The following is a 16,675-nucleotide window of genomic DNA, read 5'->3' on the forward strand; positions in this document are numbered from 1 at the left end:
CTAATACTTGCTTTTCAATTTACTTTTCTTTTAGGAAATAGAAGACAAAAAAATATAAAGTTGCTTTTAAATGCAATTCTCGGCTGGGCGCGGTGGCTCAAGCCTGTAATCCCAGCACTTTGGGAGGCTGAGACGGGCGGATCACAAGGTCAGGAGATCGAGACCATCCTGGCTAACACCGTGAAACCCCGTCTCTACTAAAAAAATACAAAAAACTAGCCGGGCATGGTGGCGGGCGCCTGTAGTCCCAGCTACTCGGGAGGCTGAGGCAGGAGAATGGCGTGAACCCGGGGGGCGGAGCTTGCAGTGAGCTGAGATTGCGCCACTGCACTCCAGCCTGGGGCACAGAGCAAGATTCCATCTCAAAAAAAAAAAAAAAAAAAAAAAGCAATTCTCTACCTTCCTATCCCCACCACCAGTAAGAGTTTTTGTAAATTCTTCCAGGCTTTTAGAATTTGTTTGAGTAGTTATAGGTACATTTCACATACATGTGTATACACACACGATTGTACATTTTCTTTTTCACAATTCGTATTTAGGATGTGCTTTTAAACTTAGCACGTATTTTTGTTATTGTTGGGAAAAGCAGTCATGCACAGTTTCTCTCTCCTTACTTGGCTGTGTAGGAGTGTCCTTGGATGCCAGGCATTGTGGCTCATGCCTGTAATCCCAGTGCTTTGGGAGGCCAAGTCAGGAGGATCTCTTGAAGCCAGGAGTTTGAGACTGGCCTGGGCAACATAGTGAGACCCTGTCTGTTAAAGCCAGGGTGAGGGTGGCACATGTCTGTAGTCTCAGCTATTCAGGAGGTTGAGGTGGGAGGATCACTTGAGCCCAGGCGTTTGAGGCTGCAGTAAACTATGGTCGTGTTACTGCACTCCAGCCTGGATGACAGAGTGAGAAAAAAGAGTGGCCTTGGGCCCAAAACATTTCTTTACGAAAGAGTGAAAGAGTCCTCACAACCTTTGCTGGGTTTAACATCTTGTGAGGGACTATCTTGTTTTTCTGCACTTGATGTACTCCTCTATTCTGATTTTTGTTTTTGTTATTGTTTTTGTTATTATTATTATTTTTTTGAGATGGAGTTTTACTCTGTCACCCAGGCTGGTGTGCAGTGGCATGATCTTGGCTCACTGCAACCTCCACCTCCTGGGTTCAAGTGTTTCACCTGCCTCAGCCTCCTGAGTAGCTGGGATTACAGCCATACATCTCCACGCCTGGCTAATTTTTGTATTTTTAATAGAGATAGGGTTTCACCATGTTTGCCAGGCTGGTCTTAAACTCCTGACCTCAGGTAATGTGCCCACCTTGGCCTCCCAAAGTGCTGGGATTACAGGCATGAGCCACCGTGTCGGGCCTCCTTTGTTCTGTTTCTAAGTGCATGAATCAGTAGTCCTCATTCATGCTCCTAGCTTTCTGCATTTCAGACCCCACAGAGGAGGGATTTAAGGTCCTTCTTCTGCAACATGAAGCGTGTATACACACACCACCTGTGTAGACTGTTGAGTGGTTCTGCTGGCCATGAGGGACCAACACATTGCAAGTGGCTGGATCTTGTGCACTCTCTGTCTCCATAAGTAAACATTGTATCTCTTGAGCTAGGTGGGGGTGGTGTCTTTTCTGAGTGACCTCAAGTCATACACTGTCTCTTCCTTGGGTGACACCTAGTTGCCTTGTAACCTTAGCTACAGAGCCTTATCACCTGGCCTATGGTGAAGCAGTTATGTTGATGTATAACAATTCTAGTACATTCCTTTTAGGTGTGTGAGTATTTCATCCTATAAAATCCTTTTTTTTTTTTTTTTTTTAAAGAGACAGACTCTCACTCTCCTCCCAAAATACTGGAATTACAGGCATGAGTCACTGCACCTGGCCAAATGCTTCACTTTTATAACCTCCCAAGAGGTTCACCTTGCCTGCTGCCTTGACAGAGCTGATTCATCAAGACAGGGGAATTGCAATAGAGAAAGAGTAATTCATGCAATAGAGAAAGAGTAATTCAGCCAGCTGTGTGGGAGACTGGAGTTTTATTATTACTCAAAGCAGTCTCCCCCAGCATTTGCAGAGCAGTTTTTAAGGATAATTGGTGGGTTGGGGGAAGCCAGTGAGCCAGGAGTGCTGATTGGCCAGAGATTAAATCAGAGAGAGTCACAACTGTCTTTCTTGTGCTGAGTCAGTTTCTGGGTGGGGGCCACAAGATCAGATGAGCCAGTTTATTGATCTGGGTTGTGCCAGCTAATCCATCAAGTGCAGGGTCTGCAAAATATCTCAAGCACTGATCGTAGGAGCAGTTTAGGGAGGGTCAGAATCTTGTAACCTCCAGCTGCATGACTCCTAAACCGTAATTTCTAATCTTGTGGCTAATGTTAGTTCTATAAAGGCAATCTAGTTCCCAGGCAAGAAGGAGGTCTGCTTTGGGAAAGATCTGTTACTGTCTTTATTTAAACTATAAACTATAAGTTTCTCCCAAAGTTAGTTCAGCCTGTGCCCAGGAATGAACAAGGACAGCTTGGAGGTTAGAAGCAAGATAGAGTTGGTTAAGTTAGATCTCTTTCACTGTCTCAGTCATAATTTTGCAATGACAGTTTCAGTGCCTCCCTTTGGGTTTTATGACACCTTAATAAGGTGTAGGTTATGAAGGTGGGAAAAGACCGTTGATTGCTCTGGCTTCTTCCTGCTGACAGGGGACATAGTGGGAATGGGAGTGAACCCCAACATGAGAAGAGTAGAACTGCTTTGCAGCTGTCTGAGTGTACTCCTGCAGGCCTGGCTGGGTGTTCATGGCTTGCATGACAAGAACACTAGTATTTTCATTTGTAATTTTACTACAGTGTTGACGTGAAACAGCCTACTCTAAGGTAAAGAATGAGTCCTAGGATGAGGAGTACAATTCCCAATTTTAAAAGCAAAGATTTGAAAGTATTAGTTTGGGAACTTCTAACCCACAAAGAATTTAGAATTTAGTTTAAACTGCAAAGAAAAAACTTCAAGAACAGCTAACAACACTGTACTATAGTTTTTCTTTTGAAGCATAATTTTCTCTCTCCAGTCCCCATTTTTATTAAAAACAAATCTTGACAGAACTGATTTGTTTACAAAATAAACTTTAGTCTTACTGTGCTTGGCCTGATTGTTTGCATAAAGTGCCCCAAGAATAATTATTTTTCACTTAGGCTTTTTAAGTTGGCTTTGATAGAACCCTGTTCCATGCAGAATCTCAGTTAAGACTTTTTAAAAGCTGAGCCCAGCCATGGGTTTGTACTCTCAAATACCTGTGAGTTGGGCAAATTCCTCTCCTCTTCAGGTCCCAGGGTAACTTGGGGTTCCTGGGCCTGTTAGAAAGTGAGATTCTTTACTTACCACAGGTCGTCAGGAACCTTGTACAGAGACTGTGTGGACAAGGTATGAGGCCAGATTCCCCAACAGGCTTTAATTGGCTCTATAAGTCAACTTTGATTCTTTAAAGGAAGCATGATTTATCCAGCTGTGTCCTGATACAAAAGGAAACAGATTCTTCTTGCACTTACTCAATGAACTGTACTGCCATTAATTGAGAATATTCACAAATAGTTTCCAAATTCTGGATAAATCAGGTAGAAAGGAACAAATATGCTCCAAATTTTGTTCGCAGGAGAATATTTTACTCGTTAAAAGTTGCAAATAGCTCTAAAGAAATAAGTTATCTTAACTCTGAAAACAAAAGGTTTAGCAGTGTTTAACATATTAGCTTTCCATGAGAGTCCTAGGAGCTTGTTTTATTCTCTATTCCAATAGCACAATTTTTAAAGTTATCTGAGACTGGCACTTAGAGTTCTACATCTGATTATAAACTGCCTTTTGAAAAGGACCAAAGCAAGACAAAATATCTGTGGATGACAAAAATCTATAGCCACTATGAAAGCTACAATTGACTAGGAATTTTGGTTACTTCTGTAGCGTACAACAATTTTACAAAACAATTATAATGATGTACACTAAATTATGTCAGCATTATAGAAGTTTCCCATAATTTTGGAACACATACTGATAACGTGTTTAAACAAATACAGTCCAAAGTAAACCAAACACCATTCATTCTTCTATTTGAAAGTGTTTATTCTAATACTACAATCTCCAGAGTTAATTAATCTGAATCCTGCATTTAAGAGCACCTGTTAAATTTTATACCAGATTATAAAACCATCTTTTAAAGAGGACCAAAATGAGACAATTGTCTGTGGATGACAAAGACATTTTAGGCAACCACAGTTAAAGACATGATTGACAAGGAAATTTGCCACCTCCATGGCATACAGTGTGTTAACATAATTATAATTATTACTGATAACATATACTAAGTCATATTAGTATTATAGGGGTTTTATATAATTTCAGAACATATACTAATAACACACTTGCACAAATCTAGACCAAAGAAAGCCAAACACCATTTTATATTTGACAATGCTTCCTGTATGATTTTTGTACCAAAGAAGCCAAATGCCATTTTTGGACTTTAGAGGACCGAATATCTAAAATTCTAGGTTGGAAAGAGACATAATTTATAATTCTATTTTGGAAAGTTTGTCAAGTAGCAAAGGTTTAAAACACTGGATATCACAAAATAGAATCCCAGGTCATCATAAATCATTCATTTGGCCAAAATTCCAAAAAAAAATTTTAAAAAGAAAATCCTTTACTCTGATAGAGGAGACTTAGCTTTCCAAAGAAGACCCAATGAACATAAAAAAAAAATTTTAAAAAGAAAATCCTTTACTCTGATAGAGGAGACTTAGCTTTCCAAAGAAGACCCAATGAACATAGCATGAGGCCAACCGAATCTCTCTTCTCTCCTATTTTTCCCTGCCATTTACCCAAAGGAGAAAACAAAACCCTTTTATTATCTTTTAACATTACTTAAAAATCATCTTCAAAAGAGAAAACCAAATTTCATGTTTGCATTAATGCATCTTTAATGTTAAAGCTAGGTTTTTTTGTTTGTTTGTTTGTTTTTGAGACAAAGTCTTGCTCTGTAGCCCAGGCTGGAGTGCTGTGGCGTGATCTCGACTCACTGCAACCTCCGCCTCCCAGGTTCAAGCGATTTGCCTTCCTCAGCCTCCAGAGTAGCTGGTATTAGAGGCGCGCGCCACTGCACCCAGCTAATTTCTTGTATTTTTAGTAGAGAGGGGGTTTCACCATGTTGGCCAGGCTGGCCTTGAACTACCAACCTCAGGTAATCCTCCCGCCTTGGCCTCCCAAAGTGCTGGGATTACAGGCGTGAGCCACGGTGCGCGGCCTAAAGCTAGTTTTTTAAATAAAAGTTTGTATCTCTATCCAGTTTTAATTAGTTTGACCATAAGATAAGATTTTCATAAACTTTTTAGACCCCTTTACAATTTTCCATCAAACAGCAGATAAATTTTCTAAGAAAACCCTGTTATTCGGACACATGGGCCCGGATTTTGGCCCCACATCACTATAATTTTAATATTTTAACCTATGGAAAAAAGCTAAATAATTTCTTTTAAATCTTAGCCAACTTGTTTATACCCACAGAATTTTTACAAGATCAACCCTTCACAAACCCTTTTCACTTCGCTTAAACCTTCAGTTTTGTTCCATTCCTCTTTTAGGTGAAGACAATCCTTAAAACCCTCTGAAATGGACAAAATTACATTCCCTTTAACAAAAGCCATATTCCCATGCCGCCTTATAATCTTTTACCAAAAACACATTTTCTACACACCTTGTATGTAAAACTGTTTCTCCAGTGGTCTCAATTAAATGTTACAATGTTAACTCTTAGCAAATTTTATTTTCAGTGGAAAACCTGATAAGCGATTTTTTGTTTTTGAGACAGTCTCGTTCTGTTGCCCAGGCTGGAGTGCGATGGTGCAATCTCGGCTCACTGCAACCTCCACTTGCCGGATTCAAGCAATTCTGCTGTCTCAGCTGCCCAAGTAGCTAGGACTACAGGCGCATGCCACCATGCCCAGCTCATTTTTTGTTTTTTTTTCAGTAGAGACGGAGTTTCACCATGCTGGCCAGGCTGGTCTCGAACTCCTGACCTCGTGATCTGCCCACGTTGGCCTCCCAAAGTGCTGGGATTACAGGCGTGAGCCACTGTGCCCAGCCAAGCAAGCGATTTTAATTATGTATTTGGGGTGGAGCCTAGGATATCAGACAGAAATGATGATAAAGTCTGACTCTTTTTAGCATAGCTAATGCGCATGGCTCTCCATATGTCCCAAGGCCTTGTCTATAATCTAATGCTCCAAAATAGGTAAATTGAACAGTTCTCAGAAGTCAAAGAAACAATTGGACCTTAAAGCATTTGGCAAATCTGATATCTTAATTTAGACCAAATGTCTCCATTTCAAGACGTTTTATTTTATCTTTAAAACTGTCTTTATTTCCAAAAGAATACTAAAGTCACGTGAACAAAAAGGCATTAAAAGTTTCTATTTTTCTGACAAAATATTTGATTTAAGCGCTTACTTTCCTAAGCCAATCAGAGCTCTTTTGTATATAAACATACAACATATAGAAACACACAGAAGATTCAGCCTTTGTAAGATTTTTCATTTGCCAGTTTCTTGGTTGGATTACTGGCTTCAGAGTTGAGCCCTTGGAGGAACAGGGCCAGGAAAACATGTGTTTCTAGGGCCACATAAGCAGCAAGTAAGCAGCTGAAGGCAAAGACAGATCCCCAAAATTAAGGGTGCCTTTTTATACTGGATCCTGGATCCCCAAAAGGAGGGAAATGCTAGAGAAGACAGTGCAGTGCTGCTGCTGCCTTTTTTTTTTTTTTTTTGAGATGGAGTCTCACTGCAATATCCAAGCTGCAGTGCAATGGTATGATGTCAGCTCACTGCAACCTCCGCTTCCCAGGTTCAAGCGATTCTTCTGCCTAAGCCTCCCGAGTAGCTGGGACTACAGGCACGCACCACCATGCCTGGCTAATTTCTGCATTTTAGTAGAGACAAGGTTTCACCATATTGGCCAGGCTAGTCTCGAACTCCTGACCTCAAGTGATCCGCCCACCTCAGCCTCCCAAAGTGCTGGGATTATAGGCATGAGCTACCGTAACCAGTCGACAGTGTAGTGCATCTACCCTGCATTTCATTGCAAGGCAACCCAAACCGAATTATCCCGTTTTGTAATCAGCCCATCTCTCATGGGAGTCTCATTCCCCCCACTCAAACATCCCAGTGGGGATGTTTCCTTATCTTCCAGGTGGGCAAGAGCATGCTTCTCTGATCCAAGTGTGCAGAATCAAGTATCCCTCTGTAGTTACTCTTAGCTGTCCCTTAAAGTATGCGTAGTTATTACACATCAAAACTCTCTTATAATGCGAAGTAATTTCTGATACCCCAATACTCAAAAACGTCAGATAACACAATGCAAAACAGAACAGAGCCTTTGATTTTGAAAGAGATCTATCAGCTTTTAATTCCTGTGGTTTCATGAGGAAAACATAGGTGGCTTGTTTGTTTGTTTCCCCCAAAACAGGGTCTGTGGTGCCTCGTCTGTTTTTCCCAATGAGTCGCAGGCTACCAGAAGTTATCTTAGGGCCTCTCTTCTGTGCATTAAGAGTGGCTAGACAGGCTGGGCTCAGTGGCTCACACCTGTAATCCCAGCACATTGAGAGGCTGAGTCAGGCAGATCACCTGAGGTCAGGAGTTCAAGACCAGCCTAGCCAACATGGTGAAACCCCGTCTCTACTAAAAATACAAAAATTAGCCGGGTGTGGTGGCAGGCGCCTGTAATTCCAGCTACTTGGGAGGCTGAGGCAGAAGAATTGCTTGAACCTGGGAGGCAAAGGTTGCAGTGAGCTGAGACTGTGCCATTGTACCCCAGCTTGGGCGACAGAGTGGGACTCCGTCTCTCACACACACACACACACACACACACACACACAAAAGGAAGAAAGATAATTCAGTCGACTGAGAAGAAAAAACCTTTTTCCAGAAAAACAAGTTCCAAGAAGAAAAAGAAGAGACCTTTTAAATATACCTATAGCTTGTTTATCCACTTTTAATTAAGCTTTTAACCATAGCACTCTTAAAAAAAATGCTTTAAATATTTTTTATTACCCAACTTTAGCCATACCAAGTGGCCAATATTTTTGGCTTTTGAATTTTACTGCAGGTAACTTCCCACATGAAATTAATCAGATTTCACTAAGGTTATAACTTAGCCATGGACACACGGGTGTCTCAAAGAGATGGTAAGCAGTTTCTTTTTTTTTTTCTTTCTTTTTTTTTCCCCAAGATTTAGAATCTCCCTCAGGGTAGTTTAGAGAAAGGAAAATTCAAGATAGGAAATCAGAAACTATTCATGGGCGGGCGGGGAACCTCAATAAATGGAAAAGTTACATAAATAAAATACCAGAAAGGAATCATTCCGGAAGCCAAGAATAGAACCCAGGCTGCCATTGTCATAAAAGCAAAGCCTTAGCTGCTGAGTTAGAGCAATGAGCAGTTTCTATGGTTCTTCCCAGAAGGAGCCTAGAGAAGCCAATTTCAAGCTTGCAAAGTTTTTTAACTACTCAAGATAATTTTTACGGCTATGACATGAACCTCAAAATTCCTGTCCTCTGGATGGTGAAAACCAAGAGAAAGTATCCCCACGTGGTCACAAGGTTAAGCTCTTAAGGACAGAAAACAAGACAGATTTCATACGGTATTGGTTTCAGAGACCTGTAGCAAAAAGTAACTGTCCAACCTGCTAGGCTGGCTTGAAAAGCAGGCTTATAGGGGTCCTAAACCCACATTCTATCCTGTGATACTCATTTCTCCATTACAGAACACAGAAAGACAAATTCTTAGCGCAAAGTGCACCAGATTTGCTGCCACCTAAGACTAGTTTCTATTAAACCCTTGCAGAGAAACCAATAGTGACATTTACCCAGACAAGAGAAAGAGAGACCAAAAACTTGCCTGGTAAGCCTTTCTTACCCTTTTTTGCTGGCATACCAGGTTTCTGGGCTCCTTTTCTCTGCAGCTTCCAGAAGAATGGAACAGCTTCTGATGACCCTCCTCACTGTACCATAGCTGTGGGGTTCAAGCCACTTTACAAAAGAAAATCACTCTTTCCTGTTTTATGGAACCATAGGCAAGATTCTTAATTTGCCCAACAGGCTGCATGGGGAACCAAATTAACGTTTTCTATCCCAGCAAAACACCCATAACAAAACAAACATTAGTCACCTTGTTCAGCACCCAAAGCCAACCTGACAGAGCTCAAACTTCTTCCCATTGGTCCCTGTTGTCTTTGATCCATTCCAGATGGGAAGGGACAACCTGTGAATGGTAATTCACAATGGGGTCTCTGGGCAAGGGGAAGAGCAGGTAGTCATCCCAAGAGACAGACCTGTTGAGCGTTGAGCCGCCTTTAGAGCTCATCGAATGGGACCAGACAAATAAGGAGCGTTCTTTGAGTTAGGCCTACTGGACTTCTATCAGGAATGCCTCTGAGATCGCTTCCACATAAACAAACACATGCAAAGGTGAGGCAGACAGAAGGCCTTCCAAATCAGATCCCTAACTAAACCATCCTCCTATTCTCGGTCTGAGAAACCTCTAAATCTTCCTCATTGAGTTAGAAGTCTTCCAAACCAGGACTCTTCCTACTGGTTAGAAAGAGTCCCTCAGGAGCCAAACAGACACCCCACAATGGTGCTACAGACACAGACACCCCATAATGGGGCTACAGACACCACACCATAGGGCTACAGAAGCTGCTGGGAGAAGGAAGAAGGCATTGGCAATGCCTAGGATATTCACCAATGCAGACACCCTGCAGTGGGGCTACAGACAGACACCCTGTGATAGGGCTACAGTTAAGGGATGTCCCCGCAGGACTGTTTCTCCATTGCTATTAAATCTGTGCACATTGGGTCGGCAGTGCCCCACCAGTAGAGAGAGTACCAGAATCAGCCCCCGGTTCCAAAAGAACTAGGTGGCTGCTTGGGCTGCCTTCTGGATCCATCGCTGGAGGGGGACCACTGAACCAGGGGCAGGTAGCCACAAGGGCAGTCCCGGACAAGCCCCCAAATTTGTAACTGCCCAAGGAGTAAACTTTGCCTGCTGCCTAGACAGAGCTGTTTCATCAAGACAGGGGAATTGCAATAGAGAAAGTAACTCACACAGAGTTGGCTGTGCGGGAGACCAGAGTTTTTTTATTACTCAAATCAGTCTCCCCAAACATTCAGGGAGCAGAGTTTTTAAGGATAACTTGGTAGATGGGGGGAAGCCAGTGAGCTAGGAGTGCTGATTGGTCAGAGACGAAATCACAGGGAGTTGCAGCTGTCTTCTTGTGCTGAGTCAGTTCCTGGGTGGGGGCCGCAAGATCAGATGAGCCAGTTTATTGATCTGGGTTGTGCCAGCTAATCCATCAAGTGCAGGGTCTGCACGGTATCTTAGGCACTGATCTTAGGAGCAGTTAGGGAGGGTCAGAATCTTGTAGCTTCCAGCTGCATGACTCCTAAACCATAATTTCTAATCTTGTGGCTAATGTTCTATAAAGGCAATCTAGTCCCCAGGCAAGAAGGAGGTCTGCTTTGGGAAAGGGCTGTTATTGTCTTTGTTTAAACTATAAGTTTCTCCCAAAGTTAGTTCAGCCTGTGCCCAAGAATGAACAAAGACAGCTTGGAGGTTAGAAGCAAGATGGAATCAGTTAAGTTAGATCTCTTTCACTGTGTCAGTCACAATTTTGCAAAGGCAGTTTCACTTTTATTTTTTCTTTTTTAAATTTTTATTTATTTATTTATTTATTTATTTGAGACAGAGTCTTGCTCTGTCGCCTAGGCTGGAGTGCAGTGGCGCAGTCTTGGCTGACTGCAAGCTCCGCCTCCCAGGTTCACGCCATTCTCCTGCCTCAGCCTCCCAAGTAGCTGGGACTACAGGTGCCCGTCACTACACCTGGCTAATTTTTTGTGTTTTTAGTAGAGACGGAGTTTCACCACATTAGCCAGGATGGTCTTGATCTTCTGACCTTGTGATCCTCCCGCCTTGGACTCCCAAAGTGCTGGGATTACAGGCGTGAGCCACCACGCCTGGCTCACTTTTCTTTAGGCCTATTGTTGGGCAAGTAGGTTGTTTTCAATATTATGTTATAGAGTGCTGTAGTGTACACTTATGTATACCGTGCATCTATTTTTCCAGGGTAGATTCTTATTTTATTTCATTTTTTAATAGAAACGGAATCTTGCTGTGTTGCCCAAGCTGGGCTTGAATTCCTGGGCTCAAGTGATCCTCCCATATTGGCCTCCTAAAGTGCTAGAATTACAGGTGTAAGCCACCATGCCTGGCTCTCAGAGGAGAGTCTTGGAAAATTCCTGGGGCATGAAGAAAGTGCCTTTTTAGTATAAATCTTTAACTAGAATTCATTTTTTTGGTGTGTGGTTTTTTTTTTTTCGTTATTTTAATTTGGCTAGCCAGTTGTCCCAATGCAATTAATTAGATAGTCTAATTTTTCCCACTGATTTGTAATGCTGCCTCTATCATAGACCAAATGTATATGTATGCTTAAGCCCATGTCAGGATTCTGTATGTACTGTTTCTTTTATCTACTATTTGCATATTCCTTCAGTAATAGTGTTTTTGTTAATGTAGCTTTGTAGTAAGCCTTAATGTCAGGTAGAACATATATTTTCACCTCTAAAAAGTTATCGTGGCTATTCTTGCCCTTTTACTCATTTGCTTGAATTTTAAAATATGCTTATCAAGCCCTAAGAAGAAATAGTGGAATTTGGTTGGGATTTTATTAACCACACATTACCTTAGGAAGAATTGGCATTGTGAAAAGATTTGTCTTTCCATACTTAAGATGTATTCAGGTCTATTATGCCTTTTGTTTCTCTTTTAAGATCCTGTACATGTTTTATTAGCTTTATTTCTGGGTGTTTTATTTTGTTGTTGTGTTGATTAATTTTCTGATTGTGTTGCTCAATTTATTTGACAGAGCAGCTCACAAAACTCAGGGAAACACATTTATCAATTTATTATAAAGGATATTTTAAAGGATACAATAAACAACTAGATGAAGAGATACATAGGGGGAGGTCTGGCAGTGTTCTGGGTGCAGGAGCTTTTGTTGCTGTGGAGTTGGGTTGCGCCACTATCCTGGCACATGGATGAGTTCTTGTTCGCCTTCCTACAAGCCTCCACAAGTGCAGTTGTCCATAGCTCTCTGTACCCCATCCTCTTGGACCTTTTATGGATACTTCATTGGATAAGCATGATTGAAGCATGGACAACCATGTAAAACATGACTGGACAAAAAGAGTTGGATCTCATATTAATAGACTAAGTGGGGACACTCAGGCTGTTAGTTCAAATTCTTCTTGGCCTCTCTATGCAGCATTTTGACTTACTGAGTATGAGGCAGGACTCCCGAAATGGGTGTCCTATGACCTACAATCAGATATGATAGGTCAGAGAATTTACGGCCAACAGAAAGACGGAAAAGGGGGAAGATGACTGTGTATTTTTAGTTTCTATGGCCTGCCTTGGGGAGAAAAAGGAGCAGGTGAAAGGAGGGCAAGAAAAGGTCAGAGAGAGAGATGTTCTATTTTTTGAGCCCTGCTTCTGAGGCCTAAAACGCACCAATATTATAACAAAAGGCTGTATTACCTTTATCACTCTGAAGTTCCAAAGCTGCTTCAGGAACCAAGGACAAAGGCCAAATAATTCAACAAAAGATATGCTTATTGTTTTAATCACTTAGGAAATAAGGGCTATGGGAGTTAGGAGCCATGAACCATGGATAAAAACCAATGTGTATATGTATCATAATATCACACAAGCCTAAGAACTATTTGCCTCATCCTAGATCCTAAAGGTTTTCTCCTGGGTTCTTTTTTTTGAGATGAGTCTCGCTCTTTTGCCAGCCTGGAGTGCAATGGCATGATCTTGGCTCACTGCAACCTCCGCCTCCTGGATTCAAGTGATTCTTCTGCCTCAGCCTCCTGAGTAGCTGGGACTACAGGCACGTGCTACCATGCCCAGCTAATTTTTGTATTTTTAGTGGAGATGGGGTTCATCATGTTGGCCAAGATGGTCTCAATCTCTTGACCTCGTGATCCATCTGCCTTGGCCTCCCAAAATGGTGGGATTACAGGCGTAAGCCACTGTGCCTAGCCTCCTGGGTTGTTTTCTAAAAGTTGTATAGTTTTATGGCTTAACTTTAAATCTGATCCTTTTTTTTTTAGAAGTCTCACTCTGTCGCCCAGGCTGGAGTACAGTGGTACGATCTTGGCTCACTGCAACCTCCACCACCCAGGTTCAAGCGATTCTCCTGCCTCAGCCTCCTGAGTACCTGGAATTACAGGTGCATGCCATCACGCCCAGCTATTTTTTTTTGTATTTTTTGTATTTTTAGTAGAGACGGCGTTTCACCATGTTGGTCAGGCTGGTCTCGAACTTCTGACCTCGTGATCCACCCGCCTAGGCCTCCCAAGGTGTTAGGATTACAGGCGTAAGCCACCACGCCCGGCCAGGTCTGATCCATTTGAATTCAAGTGTACAAGAGGCAAGGTTTTGGTCAGTTTTCCTTATTTTGCCTGTGGATGTCCAATTGCTCCAGCATTTGGTGAGAAGACTACCCTTCCTCTTTTGAACTGCTTTTACATCTTTATCAAAAATTGATTGGAGGTCAAGCTTAGTGGCTCATGCCTGTAATCCCAGCTACTTAGGAGGCTGGTGTGGGAGGATCGATCACTTGAGACCAGGAATTTGAGGTAACATAGGCCCCATCTCTAAAAATAATTTTTAAATTATCTGTGGTGTCACATGCCTGTAGTCTCAGCTACTATGGAGGCTGAAGCAAGAGGATTGCTTGAGCCCAGGAGTTTGAAGCTGCAGTGAGCCATGATCACACCACTGCACTCCAGCCTGGGCAGCAGAAAGAGACCCTGTCTTTAAAAAAAAGAAAAAAAAGAATCAGTTTTGTGTATCGCAGGTGTGGACTCCTCTACATAGTGATGTGATTCGTAGCACAAGCTCTTTCCCCAGGTATGAAGAAACAAACATTCCTTCAGAGCCCAAAATATACTCCAGATAGTCTCTTTTTTGAGATGGAGTCTCGCTCTGTTGCCTAGGCTGGAGTGCAGAGTGGAGTGCCACGATCTTGGCTCACTGCAAACCTCTGCCTCCCAGGCTCAAGCAATTCTCGTGCCTCAGCTTCCCGAATGGCTGGGATTACAGGCACATGCCACCATGGCCAGCTAATTTTTTGTATTTTTTGTAGACCTGGAGTTTCGCCATGTTGGCCAGGCTGGTCTCAAACTCCTGACCTCAAGCAGTCCACCCCTTTCGGCCTCACGAAGTGCTACCTCCTGAAAGTGGCTTGAACCCTTGGACACCACATTTTATGATGAATTATAAAAATAAATACAAGAGTTGAGTGGCAAGCTGGATTAGTAGTTTTCAAATTATAATTTGTAACTCATTGTTGGGTCATAAAATCAACTAGGGGATTCTCAGGATTTTTTTTGTTGGTTTTTGAATTGCTCATTTGAGATATTTTAAAATATAGTAGCAAAATCGCACTTGATATTTAAAAAATCAGTTGGGCATTCTTTTGTGGTTCTGTTTCTGATTTTTCTATTTTATTCCATTGACCTAAGTGCCTCTTCCTCCACCAATACTACATAGAATTGATTGATGTAGGTCTAAGTCTTGAAATCAGGTAGATTGTTTTCAGACCGATCCCTCCCAATTTATTCTTCTTTGTCATAATTGTTTTTTGGTTTTGTTTGTTTGCTTGCTTGTTTTGAGACACTCTTGCTCTGTTGCCTAGGCTGGAGTGCAGTGGCACGATCTTGGATCACTGCAACCTCTGCCTCCCAAGTTCAAGTGATTCTTCTGCCTCAGCCTCCCTAGTAGCTGGGATTCCAGGCACGCACCGCCATGCCTGGCTAATTTTTTGTATGTTTAGTAGAGACGGGGTTTCGCTATGTTGCCCAGGCTGGTCTCGAACTCCTGAGCTCAGGCTGTCGGCTCACCTCTGCCTCCCAAAGTGCTAGCATTATAGGTGTTACCCACCACGCCTGACCTATCGTAATTTTAGCTATTCTAATTCCATTGCCTTTCCACATAAGTTTGTCTATATCTACAAAAAATCTTGTTGAGATTTTGGTAGGAATTGCATTAGACCTATAGATCAATTTGGAGAGAATTTACATCTTTACTGTCACATCTTCCTGTACATGCATATGGTATGTCTGTTGATTTGTTTAGATCTTCTCTGACTTTTTTCATCATCCTTTTGTGTTTTTTACAAAGTTTTAATGTGTAAGTTCAGCATATGTTTTATTGTGGGATATTTTCTTAGCTTACTCCAGTGGGGAACAACCTAGCTCTGGTCTACTTGATACTGGCATATATATCTGTGGAAAAGCTCTTCTTGTACATACAAAGATGATCCCAACCAGCAGAATCCAACTGCACCATGTATAATGGACTTTATTCTCTCATCCCCTCGTGCACAGAAATGCTGGTTATTTCAGTCACTTGCCGATGACTTCTGATGTCCCAGCAAATGGCATTGTTGACTGCAGTGCTGAGAAGATACTTCTGAGGACCCACGTCTAAGGTGGACTTAGCTCGCGCTCTTCTGGTTAGTCCCCGAACAGGAGTGATGCCTCCAGGCAGGTGGCATGCTGTCTATCCAGCCCAGGCCCAGTCTTCGAGGGAGCGAGGGCGGCTTCAGACAATAAAGAAGGAAGAAGAGGATGAAAGCTATACTCCAGTGCAGGCTGCCAGGCCACAGACGCTCAACCGCCCTGGCCAGGAGCTGTTCCGCCAGCTCTTCAGACAGCTTCGCTACCATGAGTCTTCGGGGCCCCTGGAAACTCTGAGCCGGCTCCGGGAACTCTGTCGCTGGTGGCTGAGGCCTGACGTTCTCTCCAAGGCACAGATCCTAGAGCTGCTGGTGCTGGAGCAGTTCCTGAGCATCCTGCCTGGGGAGCTCCGGGTTTGGGTGCAGCTCCATAATCCTGAGAGTGGCGAGGAGGCCGTGGCCTTGCTGGAGGAGCTGCAGAGGGACCTTGATGGGACATCATGGAGGGTGAGTGTGAGCAAGTGTGTGGTGCCCAGGGAACTCTTCCTACTGGTGAGCCAGCTTGTCTGGGGATGGGTGTGGCCCTCTGAACTGTCAATATAGAGGAGTGCAGGGAGGCCTTCCCTTCTTCCCATGGTACCTGAGCAGCTGAGAACAGGACCCTGAGCCATGGACCCTTTAGCAGGTATCCTTTCCTAGCTTCCCAGAGGAATATCAGCTCTAGATAGGGTCAGCAAGTCTCCATAAATAATGCTAACTTCTGGGTGCAGTGGCTGACACATGTCATCCCAGCACTTTAGGAGGCTGAGGTGGGAGAATTCCTTGAGGCCAGGAGTTCAAGCCAGCCTGGACAACATAGGGAGACCGCCCCCCCACACACTGTCTCTATACATAATTTAAAAATTAGGCCAGGCATGTTGGCTCACACCTGTAATCTAAGCACTTTAGAGTCCAAGGTAGGCGGATTGCTTGAGTGCAGGAATTCGTGACCAGCCTGGGCAACACGGCAAAACCCTGTTTCTACAAAAATTAGCTGAAATGGTGGCATGTGACTGTAGTCCCAGCTACTTGGGGGACTGAGGTGGGAGGATCATTTGAACCCAGATAGGTCAAGGCTGCAGTGAGTCGTTAT

The 16,675-nt window shown here is 43.0% G+C and overlaps 1 protein-coding gene across 3 annotated transcripts in view; it reads left to right on the top strand.

The window, feature by feature from the left end:
- Nucleotides 1-16,675, top strand: part of ZNF445 (zinc finger protein 445) — a 36,588-nt gene that overhangs the window by 7,149 nt on the left and 12,764 nt on the right. For 2 of the 3 annotated variants that reach the window (XM_007983868.3, XM_007983870.3), the window contains exon 2: nucleotides 15,473-16,050. In XM_007983868.3, the coding sequence (XP_007982059.1) occupies nucleotides 15,622-16,050 (429 nt within the window). In that variant the 5' untranslated portion in view covers nucleotides 15,473-15,621. Of the gene's footprint in view, nucleotides 1-15,472; nucleotides 16,051-16,675 lie in introns of those variants that run through there. The other variant, XM_007983871.3, reaches the window with a different exon arrangement.

The sequence above is a fragment of the Chlorocebus sabaeus genome, chromosome 22 (assembly GCF_047675955.1).
Source record: "Chlorocebus sabaeus isolate Y175 chromosome 22, mChlSab1.0.hap1, whole genome shotgun sequence".
In the NCBI taxonomy this organism is placed as follows: Eukaryota; Metazoa; Chordata; class Mammalia; order Primates; family Cercopithecidae; genus Chlorocebus; species Chlorocebus sabaeus.